Raw genomic sequence first — 14,961 nt, forward strand, 5'->3', positions numbered from 1 at the left:
CAGTCCTGAGCAGCTTGGTTAGCATGCTACCTGCCGGAAGACCCTCGTTGTTTCCGGGCATCAGTGCTACCCGCCGGTGGTGGACGTTGACAGCGTATGTGCAGATGTGGAATTCACTAAATCTGTTCTTTGCACATAGTCTTACAAACCAAAACGGCCTATTACGTCAATTTTTGGTTGAACTATTACTTTAAGTCCGCCACGTACTCATCATACTGATGCTGCAACTGACAATTGTGGTTTTAAATTTATTACGTAATTTATTGCTGCCCAATTTATTTTTCATCTGTTTTAATTAAAACGCGTGGCTCTTGTTGGCCAAAAACAAACAGGCTATTAAACGTCACGAATAATACCTGCCTTCTCATCACGGCATTGTGTGAAATCGAGTAGCGCAGCTAATTGTATTTTTAATGGCTCTTGTTTTGACCAAATAATAATTCAATAAATAAATACGTGAAATTAGCCAGCATTTCTTATAAATGCGAATTGTGTTTTTATCAACTGTACTCTCATCTTCGAGAATTAAACTAATCATATTTTGTCATTTGATTAGTGCTCATTGTAAACAAACTGTCAGAACAGCTGACGTCATGTGAACGATGGAACATTTTTTAATCATCTTTAACCTGAACATTTTCTTTGCTGTTCGTCTTTTTTTTTCGTTGAACAGTAAAGAGGTGGGCCTATATTCTCCGTTGTTTTCGGTATATTCATGCAGCGATTTAGGAAGAAATGCAACCATTTGCATGTTCTTGGCTGTTACCATATCTTTCATTTTGCCTCTAGAACAAGTAAACAGGAGATTTGTTCGTTTTGACACGTCAGACTTTATTTACAGTAAATATTATTAGTGTAGACTAATTAATTTTGTTATTTTATGGTGATATTGTGATGTTTGGCAAGCCCGTTACTTTTTTCTTTATTTGTAATAACATTAGGATAGCATAATACATGTTGATGTGGGCGTAAGATAAATATTGCGATGCACATGGCTTGCAGGTTTAATACCCCAGTAAAATGTTACGAAAAAATCCAAGGAGCTTCTGAATAATATGGGAAAACATGTTCTCGCTCCACGATTTATTATTTCAAGCCATGTACACGTGGTCCTTAAAATAAACCACGACTAATAACATTTTTTTAAGATAATCAACTCAAGGCAACTTCATAAACTACTCCATAAAAATATCACGCACGTCATAGGCAACAAGTCCGAAGAGAGATCATGGACAATAATTTTTTTCATATGGAAAGAAATGACATGTAGTGTGTCTTTCCGTCACGGGCAAATGCAGTACGACAATTCTGCTTACAGTGCACAAAACACATAGGCATATGTGTGAACAACTTAGAAAAAATAACATAAAAGACAAAAACAGTTGCATGTTTCCTTTAGTTTGATAGATTGTCCCATGTGTCGTGTTCTATTGAATGTAGCATCCAACGCACGCGGTGTAGCCTAAGCTTGGCTTCTTATTTTGAGAAATGGTTATGCTTCAAAATTATGGTAAAACTTCGATTTGTCCTTTGGAAGCTCGCTTTTGTCGCGGTTGTTTTGGCACAGACCAGTTCATAAAGAATTCCGTCGAATTTCGCTCTGAGGCTCTGTGTAACGTTTACACTGCAATTCGGACCACCCTTTTTCACCACGCTCGGATTCCGTGAAGCGAGGACACTCCGTTGCCGGACTGAAATTGGGTCTGGACGTTGCCCAGGTCCCCAACGCCGAAGTTCATGTAGTTGCCACCGGTGGAGGGAGACTGGATGGTCTGCATGGTGGCTGCGGGGTAGCTGCACGCGTAGTTAGAGTTGCATCCGGGACTCGGGTAGTTGCTGAAGGCCGGGTAGGTGTTGTAAGTGTAATGATTGATGCCCACATTATAGGACGTGCTGTATGTGGACGTGTCTCCCAAGCAGGGCTTCCCGTCCCGAACCAGAACCGGGACCGAGATGCGTCTCGGCGGCGGGATTCCTACCATCTCCAGCGTCTGGTCCTGCCGCTGTCGCTTGCACTTGTACCGCCGGTTTTGGAACCAGATCTTCACCTGCGTTGAAGTTAGTTTCAGCACGCTGGCCAGGTGATCTCGCTCGGGCGCGGACAGGTATTTTTGCTGTTTGAAGCGCCTTTCCAGCTCGTACACCTGCGCCTGGGAGAACAGCACGCGCGGCTTCCTCCTCTTCCTCTGTCTCGGTCGCTCCGTGTCTTCGCTCTTCTCTTCCTCTCCTGGCTCGGGTTGCGAGTAGATCTCTGTTTCAGGAATAAATAGTGTTAGTTTATGTTTTTACCTGACATATCGTTTTCTTTCTTTATAAAGGTAAATAATTTCCCTTTTGTCATTTGACAAAAACCAAATGATTGGGAACAAATTGGGCGAAAAATAAATACTTTTTTTAAAATGGGAGGTACGTCCAAATTCGATTGTAACGGATGGTTACACTGTAGAATCAACGACTAAGAATGATCTTTCGATGTGTAGGATGATAACTATATAATAACAAACCTAATTCTTCACGTATGTGTATTAATTTTAGAGTTGTTAATATTTATATATCAATTCTGTATATCAATTAAAACCAAGAACGTTTCCCTAACCGCCTGCTAACCTGCGTTTATTTTTTTGTAAGCCAGTTTCGTTTCGCTGGAAGTCGGGTCGGCTATAGCTGAAGTAGAAATAATTTGCAAGAACAGAATCACCTGCAAAACGTAACCGTTAAAGCGCGACCAAAGCTCGGCAAAGACCGAGTCCCACGGCCTAAAAAAATCAGACAGCCGTGACACAATTTAATTTTAACCGGATGGAATTACACATTCATATTGACATGCTTTGCGTTTTCACTGAACCATTTCGTAAAAAGAAGGCCTGAATGAATCCTGCAAATTACATCCAGAGCGAGACTTAATTTACCTTTCATCACAATACATGGGTAAAAGCAAGGAATGATATGAACCTGGCGTCGGAAAATGTTCAGAGTTTCATTCTGTCCAAAGCTGCAGCACCATTTAACTGGGCCCTATGCTGCAGTAAAATATCGCATGCAAAGTTCAAATAACTGTTGGTTGCCTATAGGCCTATGTCCTTGAAATGTATTCCTTTGTTTGGCGTTTAGTGACGGTTAATTTGAACGCATCTAGCAACGCACGAACAAAATATACTTCGAAAATATTTAAGAGCACCTCCCAAATAACACATAGCTAAATGAAAAAACACACGATAATCGCGTAACCACCAAACAGGCCTCACCTTTTCTTTGCTTTTCTTCGAACCCGCTGTCCGCTTTGTCTTTGATGTCCATTTCCAAGAAACTCTTTCCATAAAAGGCAGCCGTGAAGTTGAGGGAAGACGTTTTGCTGGCCTTGAGTTCTTGGACATCGTCGCCGAAAAGCGAGGCTCCAGGTGGCATCTCGGCGAACGGCTCCTGCTTGAACTTGGCCAGCATGCACGAGGAGGTGGGCAGCGCGGTGTCGAGTCGCGGCGATATTTCCAGAGAGGCCATGTCAGCCTGGTTCTGCTCCAGATTCAGAATGTCCTTTACGGAAAAGGGAGTAGACGTCAAGGGGTTGGGAAACATAGTCAGTGGGTGTTTGTGGTGTTTAATTCACTGGCCCAGAAAGAAAAAAAAAACGTTAGCCGGTTGAAAGAATAATAACCCCTCCACGCACACACAGAAAAAATCACCAAACTGAAGCGCGCTCTTGTGGGACAAGGAGGCTCTTGAGAAAAGTGTTCATCTTTACAGTAAACCGTGTCTCTGGCTTGTGAAGGACTATGATAGCGCGGTTACGTACGCGGAGCCGGGGAGGAGGGACTTGTCGCTTTAAAATCTGTACGTGGTAGGTTATTGGCTGCGGCTGTTCTACTGTCATACCAGGTAACCTTAAAAGTCCATGCGTGGAAATTCAGCAAAAGGAGTAGCTACCGTGAGCATATGCAAACACGCGTGAATCTTTTTTTCATGGAATTAATCTGACCCCGATGTCCTAAAAACACTGGCCATTGTATTCGATTATTTACATTAAATCAATTCAGAGTTAAGAGGCACATGTGCAGTCAAACTGTTGGCAAACTGTTGATCATAATCGCGTGCCTTAATCCCAGCAATAGATAACGTACGCGCACCCCGAATAGGCGGGCAATCGAGGAGGAGTGGACGGCGAAGTGAGCGTTCTGCAGTGAGCCGAGGCAGGGACGGCAGATTAATTGTTTTCAAGCTGTTCTAGTATTGCGATAAGGCATTTTGAAGCAGGGATTGGACGTGTCAAATTCAAATTCGATGACATGTCCAGATACCTCTGCCGGTCTACCTAAGTGCACTGGGCGGTCACGAGGCCTTCTTAGGTCAGTGCTCTCGTCATAGTAACGCGCTGAGGTAAAAGTGAACGCATCGCCAGGCTCGGGGAGAAAACGGGTGACATCCCGAGCGCCGGGCTTGTCTTGGGTTTAGAGATGACACGGCCGTTTGTTTACCTCGGAGGGGAAACGGAGCAGACAGTGGTCGCAGAGGAAGAGGAGGTCTTCTCCTGGAGAGGACAGGTTGGGGCCACGCGGAAACTTGAAACTAGCGGTACCACAACTCAACTGTCCCTCACTGAAAGATTCCGGTGCCGCTGGTTTAATTGTCAAGATGTGATAACAGATCACAACAAACCGACACCCACCCACGCGGGACAGCCGGCGAGTAAGTGAGCCCATATGCAACGTCGGTTAGCCATTTTATTCGTGGAACCCATGTCACGTGATTTTCTTAGTATGAACGTGTGCTGTGCTTATCTTGTTACGAAGGCTGTGTCCCTTACCACAATGACAGCTGGACTATTGCTAAACATTTAACATGCATACAATAAGCAAAACAACAATGCATGTCAAATGTGACTCGCTTTTATCTACCATTCCCAACAGTTAACAAACAGTGTATCTCTAATCACTGTCTTTGAAGTGATTTTATTCAAGCATAATTCAGTTATGCTTTTGTGCAGTCAATCGCACGTACTCATGTTGAAGGCGTGAAGGTTATCCGATCGGCCTGTCTTTAGGGTTCATACGAGAGAGAGAGAAAAAGACTGATGTTTTCATTTATAGTTTTATTCGTGCGCGTTTGTCTGATGCAAATGGACTCTATTCCAGAATTAAACACTAATATTTACAAGGCAAATGGAACAAATAGCCTGTGTGTTCGCGCTTTTTGGATGTTTACCTGTAATTCAAACATGTGATCAAGGCTTGAGCTGGAATGAGTAATTGGCGATTGTGCAATATCTAATTTGAGCCGCGAGCTAGGCTGGCATTAGACGCGTCATTAATGCTCGTGGAGACTGTGGTGGTAGACAGACGACTTTATCGTTCGTTTTATCTCCAACAGTGTATCGCGTTTAGTGCTGTAGTGGCGTAAATGGCTTTTTTTCGCCTCGGCCAAGAGAGGCTGTTTAGTTTTTAAAGAATATTTGCGCGCTGCAGCTCGGGACTGACCGTGCTGATGAATGGGCCCAAGCACTTTTTAGGAAGAGAGAGTCGGCACGCGGCGACCGGCGCTGCAATAATTGGTGAAATAAAGTAAACATGCAGTAGAGCTCGTGGAAACTGCTTTTTGTCAAGATAGTGAATGAGTTTATTTCTTTACTTTTTTTCTCTCCTCGTGCCACAGTAGAGTGGCGTTCATCCTGTCACTCATTGTGTCCAAATTTAGACGAACTATTTGCATTTATGAAGTTAAATTCAAACAACAGTGGTTGACAATGTCTTGAAAATTTAAATAGGCCTAATAATACTGCTAATAATAATAATATTATTATTATTATAACAGGAACAATAAGGACAACATTAGTATTTGTTATTATGATTATGATAATAATAATAACAATAATAATAATAATGACAATAATAAAAAATAAATAATTAAAATCTATTTGTATAGTCATCATTGTTATTTACTTCTGAATTATACTGCACATATAGTTTTATTCATTATGTTAAGTACGTTAATGGAACGACTTGTTCTGGCTTCAGTGGGCTATCAGAAGGCCGGCCGCTGTTCATTCTGATAGTTGCTTGCAGGGCAAATTCAAGTCTGTAAACCTGGTACTGCTGATTGCTGTCTGCGCATCAATCATAATTTAATTTGTGGACCCTCATTTGTTGAAATGAAAAAAGCAGCACTATTACAAACTGATTACGAGCTCTGCTTTTTGGAGAGAAATCCCTTTCAGTACTCCCGCCGAAAGGTGCGCTTCTGGCTATCCTAATGGACATATTTAGCCACAGACCCTCAGTCATTTCAGCAATGAAAAATGGGGGAAAGAGGACCAATAATTTATGACAAATATTGCTCGTGGCTCGCTGCTCCACGCCAGTGCAGGAGTTGTGTGGGGGTCACCTGTCTGGCCCGTCTTTCCGCAGCACATTTCTAACGCAGATAAACAAGGAGATAAGGATTCTTTAAAACTTCCTGTTGGACGACTTGTTGTGGATATTATCGGGCGCGAGGCCGAAATGGGCTGAGGTATGTTATCTGAGCTCGTCTGCAACCGTTCCTGCCGCTCCGGCTTAGCATCCAGACCAGACGCCACGCGGCATTACCGAGCCTGGCGTCGTTTCTCTCTCTCGCGCGCCTGTCAATCAATCTGTTTCCCGCTACCTTTGCTTTACACCCGGTGGAAGCTAATTACAGCAGCTCGATATAGCAGCAGGACACCTGAGGGTGTGCGGCGTCAATCACCCAATATCGTTCGCTACCGTCTCACTGTCGTTTGGTTCTTTAAACGAAGCCCGCTTTCATTAAATAATTGTATCTGGCGTAATAAATTGTTCAGGCAACCGACCGTCTGATGTGGACATTCGCATTAATCATTAATTTAAAATGAAGAACGACTACTTCTGATATAAAATTTTTTTTTTTTTTTAAAACAATAAATCATAATATTAATGACAATGTTCTTTTTGCGTATAAATGTTTCCACATTGGAAATGAAGTGCTGTATTCTTGCCATAGGCCATACAAACATATCATAATCATTTTACGCCTAACATATCTCCGGCAAATTAACCATTCTTATTTCCCTTTTGTTAACTGCAAGAAATTCTGATTATTAAAGGGAGCCCAGTTATCCGCAATGGGCAGTCCACTTGCTAGAGTTTTTCGCGAGATATATTTGAAGAGAAATGTTGGAACTAATCGGCGAAGACTTCTGGATGTTCCGGCACCATTATTATTTGTGGCGCATGCGTAGGCTACACGTTTTTAATCTGTTGATGATTTGGTTTAATGTACATTTTTAACTGGTAATGGTACAGAAATTTCAGATGTCAGTTTAAAAACAAAACTCGTCGCGGTTCTCACGGCAATGTAGCTTTATTTAAGCACAGACGAAAAGCTTAAAACAAAAAAATATGTTTTACTTCAAGTTAATAACATTTATCATACCCGTATGCCGTTCTGTGCCTTTATAACAACATTTTAAATCATTTAATTAATTGAGGAAAAGAAAGCGGTTAAATCATTTAAAAATTACATATGAATTGTAGGCTGTTGTAATTATATACTCCAGATTATTATTATTATTATTAAATACTTATTCAGAATGGACGCGTATCTTACTGAACTAGACCGTTAAACTCGAGTTGACCGCCAGTCCTGTAAAAACGTGTCCAGAATCCAAAAGTTGACCGTTTACAAAAAGATTTCACTGGCCTGAAGCTCTTATCTTACACGTAAAATCATACTTACCGTCAGAGTAGCAAATTAATATAATGCAAATGACAATTTATGACAAAAACATTTTTTTAAGTTTAAAGTATTTATTATGAATTTATAATTGCATTATGATTCCTTTTAACTAACAGCAACAATAATAATAATAATAATAATAAAGCTGTTTTTCGTGGCTTGTTATTAGTAGGCTATTATTATTATTATTGTCATCATAATTTTATCGTTATATAATAATAATAATAATAATAATAATAATATAAAATTTTCTGATATTTTAGTTTACTAAGACCAGTCGATCAAACGTGTGTGCTGCAAAGACCGGATAGCTATAGCTATAGTCTCCCTACAAGTTTGGAAAAGGACAAACACGTAAAATAAAAATAAGAACCAATGAACAGGCAAGCAAGGAATGCGCCGTGCTAGTAAATACAGTAGTTAGGGACTTTAATTTATTTTCTGGCTGATACTAAATTAAATTAAATTTAAATGTGGCGTGAAAATGCGAATCTTTTAATGTCGTATGCTCTTAACCTTCACCGATATTCGTTGGATATACAAACCGGATTTTTCATTATCATTATTATTTTTTTAAATGAGCCATGTATTTTTGAACTTTTACTCATTTCTAATTCATGCAGAAGGGGGGGGGGGGGGGGTATTCCGGGCCGTCTCTCGGTCTTCATGATTAACTGCTGTCAAACGTTCAAGGACAGACTTTGCTGAAACACGTATTCCCTACCAGGTGTCCGTTCCACGCGTTCAAATATAAAGTAGTCGACGAAATAATAGAAGACCTTGGATAATATTACAATGGATGCGATTGTTTCCGCAATGGCTGAGTGGCCAAGAACGTCCTGTTTGAAATGCCAGTTGTGTTCTCGCTTTCACCGTCATTCCTCCGGGCGAATCGGCCTCGCTTACAGCTTCTGTCCAAACGGCGCGGCTAAAATATTTTACCGGTGTTCAGAGTAGCTTTGACCTGTATTTGCTCTGAAGTTTTTTTTTGTTTTTTTTAACTTAGTTTGTAAGACGATAAAACAATCTCTCCCCACCACGCATCATCATTCTTGATGCTGAAACTGCCCCCAAAATGATCCTCTTTACGCTGCTTTCATTTTCTTCCCCTGCAGTCGTATTGCGCCATCTGCTGGTCAGATAGAAAGAGTACAATGCGCCATTATTGCTGCAGGGTGCCGATTCAGTCCAACCGACCTATCTTTGTTTTTGTTTTTTTTGCGAATTTATAGTTGGTGTGAAAGTCAAAATGGCAGTTTTTTTTAAAAAAGCCTATCACGCTTGAAAAATGTTTAAAATGTGGTTTGTGCATGGATAGAAAAACGTAATATATTTAGATGAATTGTTCGGAAGTGAAGAACGCTGTTCTACGTTTAGCCTGAAAGCTGAGAGCTTACAGTTTTACCACTGCTTTCTTTCGCTAACCGTGTTGAATGGAATATCCAGTCGGCAAGTGCCGTTAAAACGGACGAATTGGAAACATTGCTCAGGAATTATGTACATTTTCGATGGTTTTAGCCCCATGCGTGCTTATACAGTAGTATGCCTACTGATAATATCAAGACTTACTGCAACACTAATTTATGACATAATAAACTGTACAGTACATGGAGACTTGGTACTTAATATAGCATTATTCTTGATGTGATATGGTAGCTGTGTTTTTGAGAAACAAACTTATCCAGTTCACTGTGAGGTAATCTAACAGAATCAGTGTCTCCCAGGTAACGCATAACCAAGGAGGGGATCAGCACCTCAGGATTTATCCAGGTGCAGGATGAGTTTTGCAATATTTCTCAAGTGATCAAAACGGTTATAGTAATTAATCTGTGATGAGAGTTGATCCAGAGCTGAGTTAGAAACAGTGACCAAATTATTAGGCCAAATGGGATGTGACTGTCAGGTTATTTTAGGCACTTCAGAATGCGATAGGTGACTTATCCTGTCCATAGTATTTCTGTTTTATCAGGGTTTAGCTGAACCCAGTTAGCGGCCATCAGTGTTGTACAGTAAGCTGCTCTAAGAGGAGATACTGCCAGTCAGGCATTTGCTCAAAATGACGCACAAATCTGCATAGAAACGGATCCCAAAATTATAATACTTCATGAGGCCACCCAGTGGTAACGTAGGCAACAAACAGTGCTGTCCTGAACATGTTTTCCTTTAGAGCAGCTATGAGCCTTTAGGCAGCGTATTGAGACTTTAGGAGCATATGAGCTCTTCTTGAGCCGTGTTGAGTTTAGGAGCAGCGTAATGGAGAGCTCTCTTGCAGTGTTGGTCTCAGGAGCAGCGTGTTGGAGAGCTCTTCAGAGCAGTTTGAGAGCTTAGACAGCGTATTGGAGAGCTCTTCTAGGAATGTATTGGAGACTCTTTAGAGCGCATATTGGAGAGCTCTTCTTTAGGAGCAGCGTGTTGGAGAGCTCTTCTTTAGGAGCAGCGTATTGGAGAGCTCTTCTTTAGGAGCAGCATGTTGAGCTTCTAGGCAGGTATTGAGAGCTTTCTTTAGAGCAGCGTGTTGAGAGCTCTTCTAGAGCAGCGTAGTTGGAGAGCTCTTCTTAGGAGCATGTGGAGCTTCTTAGGAGCACGGTTGAGCCTTGAGGTGAGTTTCTTAGGAGCAGCGTGGAGCTTCTTTAGGAGCAGCGTATTGGAGAGCTCTTCTTTAGGAGCAGTGTTGAGCTCAGGAACATGAGAGCTCTTAGGAGCGCATGAGAGCTCTTTGACAGGTATGGAGCTTTTTAGGAGCAGCGTGTTGGAGAGCTTCTTGGAGCCTTTGGAGAGCTTTAGAGCAGCATATTGGAGTGCCCTTGTTGCTGATTGATGTTGAGGGCCCTTGTTGATGGCTTGCCATTGGCTAAGGGGTTAAAAGGGGAGTGGTTTGGCACCTGAGCGCTCTGAAGTCTTCCCAGTCAGTCCCATCCATTTCCAAAGGTAGCTAGCTAATGCTCGCTAATGCTAACCCCCCGCAATATGCTACTGGGCAAGTGGTCAGCTGGTTAATGCTATCTAGCTGACATTATAGCGTTTAATCTTTTCATCATCTCACCTTTCATAGCTACTTTTAGCAAATGCTTCAGTTTTTTGATGACTGCTTGAGCAATGCCAGGGCTTCAAGGGAAGTGAAGAACTGTGTTTCCAAAATGTACGAAAATTAGATTTTTTTTTTTTTCATTTCTAATGTAATATGTATTTAGTGTGAGTAGCTGTCTCTTAAGTGCAATAAACCACTCCAACCCCTGCAGGTCACATGATATAATCGCATTATCACCCCACCTTTGTGTGTGTGTGTGTATACACACACGTATGTGGATATTGTACACACACACACGCACACACGCATGTATCAAGATAATTGAAATTCAAATTAATTTTTAACTTAAACATTTTAGTTTAAAGAATAAACTAAAAAGTTTAAGTTAAAAAAAATAAGTTTTAAATAGCACTGCATAGAGATCCACAGGGTATGTTTTATGAAAATGGTGACCAAGTGCATTCACATCTGTATGTATCTATGGAATAAAATCTTGAAAAGATTATCCTGCATCAAGTTTCTCTTTTCTTGTGTGTATGTCTATCTGAGTCCAGCCAGTCATTGGGGAGTGTGGGCGTGGTCAAAGAGAGATTACTAATCACAATCCTTAAAAGACAATTTGTGGGGAGGTGTTCCTGGGCACTACAAAACTGTAGGAAACTGCCATCGTAAAGTCAACGGGATATGCCCAAAATTATGATTTTGGGGATTTGCAGGATTCTGATTGTGTCAGACGTGTCCTTATGAGAATGTCAGTTTCTGTGTGTTACTATGCAGAATATTTCATTTTCTGTTTCAGATCTGATTGTATGTCATTCTCACCTCTGTTCTTTTCATTAATATACATCAGAAGGGTATAAATCTGCAGTCTAGTGGATGTGTATATGTATTTTGAACGTTACTGGTTTGACGTGTAGTTGGGCAGTGGTGGAGTGTGAGTGCGAGTGTGCGTGTGCGAGTGAGTGTGAGTGTGCATGCATGTATGAGTGTGTGTGTGTGTGTGTGGATTGTGATATATTTTAGTTGTTCATTGAAATTAACGGTTCCAACTGTAAGCAGGATTATGCGGTCACAGACAGGAAACACACCGAGCAGAGAGAGCCGGGTGACTTCCTGGTTTATCAAGGAGCTTTTCCACCAATCACGAGAAGCGCCAGAGTAGAGCGGTTTATCCCTGCCTGGGCTGCATATGAACTCAAACATAAACCCATATGAATGCATAGAAAATTCCTGAATCATCCGTCATCCAGAGAAGAAACCGAAGGCATATATGGACCGATAAGCCGTGCTATTAGAGGAAACAGACAGGGGTTTGGGGTTTAATGGGGTCCATGTGTGAGCAGAATGTGTCCCGCAGGCCTGCTGAGATATCCAGCTTCTCTCCATCAGAGCTGAACCCTGGAGGCGGGATTAATATTCAGATGTTTGGTTCCCCGTCTCTGATAAGATCGGAGTCGGGAACAGGAGGGGAAATGAAAATGTTTCTTGTATTTGTGTTGGGTTTCCGCTGTCTGCATATGGCGCGCTTGGGGGGATGATGGGGGCGGAGCCTGCAGTGGGATGGTACCTTGGCTCCTCCTCCCAGTGGGAGGGGGGCGGGGCTTGTGCCCTTGGGGGAGGAGCACCAGGTAAGAGCTTCTCAGGCTGAATCAAAATGTCCGATCTTCCCTGCACTTGCGGACTGGCGGACGTGGCGGTCATATTCACGACGATGAGATCTAAGGTCCAGTTTCATTGGCGCATTTTAGTGTCATAAGTTTTGCAGACGTAATGTAATGATGCTGAACACTTCAGACAACGTCAGAGTACGTAAGACCGAAGTCCGAAGGGCTGAGTCCACTCGTCCGGAGTGCAGACGTTTGGGTTCGCCTCAGTCTCAGCGCATGCAGCCCCTCCCGGCCCACGGGCCTCAGGTGTGCCGTGTGTCACCAGGTGAGTGGTGGCCAGATTCACAGCGCCCCCTGGGGGTCAGGTGCAGTACATGAAGACTTACTTCACAGTAGGAGAAGAGGCTTAATTAACGCCTGTAGTGTTTTTAGTTGTTTTATAAGAACAATAATGAAGCGTAAAATATAGCAGTCTTTCTGTTCTCCACATTCTGTTTGGAAGATTAAGAGTTTATGTTGTTAGTGCTTACTCTAATACTACTTTATTGGGCTCATAAACCACAAAAATAGGCGGAGCCATCGTGTCTCGCCAAATGGAGTGGTTTGATGTGGATGAAAGCATCTTTTGATTGGTCGGTGCCGTGATTGACAGCAGCGCATGGCAGCTCGCCCCACTGTGAGAATGTTGAAGCTGCATTGTGACATCACTCCGGCCTGTAGGGTTGGGCTCTGGAGAAAGCTGATTGGCCCATGGTGTGTGAAAGGGTTCCCGTGGGAACTGCTACTGAGCAGAGCGGATTGCCTGCAGGCTCCGCCCTCTCTCCCTCCCTCCCTCCCTCCCTCCCTCCCTCCCTCTCCCTCCCGGTTGGTGACTTTGGCAGGGGTCTCAGGCTCCGCCCGCCCTCCCGCCCTCCCTCCCTCCTCTCCTGGTTGGTGACCTTGGCAGGGCCCTCTCAGGGTCGGGCCCAGCTCAAGGTCACGCTGTCGCCGCTCGGCGGGGTCTGACGGCCTCTGGCCCGTTCGCCGCGCCGGGACGAGTTTTGTCTGCTGGAGTCCGCGGCTCGGGTTTGGGTTCCCGAGTCTCTTTCATCTCTGACAAATTGGGGGGCATAAATGGGGTTGGCCTGAGGGCATCTGTTCAAAACGCTTTTTTTTAAACCACCCTCCGAAACCAAAGACCTGTGTTTAAAGACTCTGTCTGCAATAACAAGAACTGCTGTTCAGAACTGCCATCTGGGGAAGTGTTAGTCCTGCATACAGGCGTCATTTTAACCAGCCCCCCCCCCCCCCCAGCCCCCAGTGTCTGAGCCTCTGGGGAAGGCTTTTCGTTTTTAAAGTGCACATAAACGCACAAAATAAGCTTGATTTTTAAAGCTCCCCTAGGCCTGAATTCAATCAACATCTTTTCAAACATTGATTTAAAATGCTAATCTGTTTTTATTCTTCTTCACAAACACATTTCAGCGAGCTCAGTGATCGCTAAAAGTAGCTCACCAATCGGAATTGGAGAAAAAAAGTGTAGTGCTTGCATTTACTTGTTAGTCAAAGTTACCGACAAATGTTTATTTAATCCAGCCCTGCGTGCTTTAAGCTTTTAAAATCTATCTCTGTTAAAGGTTAACTTGTTATTCCGTTGTTGGTTTTTAAATCCCAGAGAGATAGTTCACTAGAAACCCAGAATAAGACGTATTATCTCTCATTGCAGTATGAACATAAATCTGTCAGGATCACTGTTACTGCAGTAATTATTTAGTATAATATATGGCCAGTAGGGGGCAGTAATCTACCAGTTTACTCAGGGGAAACTGCGCCCGTGTGGTACAGAAAGTACTGACCCCCTCCTGATTATCTAAACGCAGAAATAAGGCTCACAAAGACTGCTGTTTTATAAAGTGAGACGTTTGTACGGGTCTGGGGGGGGGGGGGGGCGGGAAGCAGAGGGAGAGAGATTCAATCTCAAACATGCTGTCCGGTTTAAGCCTTGAAGTTCTCATTTTTGTGTTTCTCTGTAGGTCATTTTTTTCACAGTAGCGTCCAATCTGTGGTTCTTGAGCTTACGCACCATGAAAAATCACGTCGTTTAAAAACAGTTTGGTTACTGCATTTACAATTACGTCTTGGCGCTGGATTTTGCGCAGTTTGTCAGAGTATGACCAGACGTGCTCCAGTGACTTTTTTTGTTTTTTTTTTTTGTTTTACGATTTCAGGCCTGTTCGTCGGAATCGTAAAAGCAGCGGGAGTCCAGGGTTTCAACCCGCGCGACCTGCTTAGGGCAAACTCGCGCTCAGCAGACGATGGGCGGGGTTGCAGAGACGTTTCTCCGAACTAGTAGTTCCCTCTCTTTACACAGCCGGTTACCTCACGTGGGTCGTCACATGACGTCAGCTGGGCGGCATGACGGAAAGAGGTTCGGTCCAGGCGCGTGAATCCGAGTCGCCGTGGAAAATGAGTCCAGTTAAGTATTAACGTGAAAGCTTGTGAAACACAAGCTTTCCACACACACGCACACACACACACACAAGAAAAAACTAAGAGGGGGTTTGAAAGTTTGCCGTAAACCACTTCAGCCGCCATCGTTAAATAGCACCGGGGGCTGGGGCCATG

General features: G+C 43.1%; 1 protein-coding gene across 2 annotated transcripts; it reads right to left on the reverse strand.

Annotated features, from left to right (window-relative positions):
* Window positions 1-824: 824 nt before the first annotated feature.
* nkx2.5 (NK2 homeobox 5) lies at window positions 825-4,706 on the reverse strand. Of its 2 annotated transcripts, XM_064325336.1 has the most exons (3): window positions 4,470-4,706; window positions 3,246-3,531; window positions 825-2,251 (listed from the first exon to the last, which is right to left on the reverse strand). In XM_064325336.1, exons 1-3 carry the CDS (start codon window positions 4,692-4,694, stop codon window positions 1,647-1,649), a joined length of 1,116 nt encoding a protein of 371 aa, XP_064181406.1. In that variant the 5' UTR covers window positions 4,695-4,706; the 3' UTR covers window positions 825-1,646. The 2 variants fall into 2 exon arrangements, with proteins under 2 accessions (XP_064181406.1, XP_064181407.1); XM_064325337.1 differs by lacking the exon at window positions 4,470-4,706 and having other exon boundaries at window positions 3,246-3,766.
* Window positions 4,707-14,961: the final 10,255 nt, after the last annotated feature.

Source organism: Anguilla rostrata, chromosome 3 (genome assembly GCF_018555375.3).
Source record: "Anguilla rostrata isolate EN2019 chromosome 3, ASM1855537v3, whole genome shotgun sequence".
Taxonomy (NCBI): domain Eukaryota; kingdom Metazoa; phylum Chordata; class Actinopteri; order Anguilliformes; family Anguillidae; genus Anguilla; species Anguilla rostrata.

Coding starts and splice junctions, on each gene's coding strand:
- nkx2.5 (XM_064325336.1), bottom strand. CDS start 4,694: ATGGGCTCACTTACTCGCCGGCTGTCCCGCGTGGGTGGGTGTCGGTTT. Junction 3,532..4,469: donor TGCTCCGTTTCCCCTCCGAG/GTAAACAAACGG, acceptor TTTTCCGTAAAG/GACATTCTGAATCTGGAGCA. Junction 2,252..3,245: donor CGAAGAAAAGCAAAGAAAAG/GTGAGGCCTGTT, acceptor TTCCTGAAACAG/AGATCTACTCGCAACCCGAG.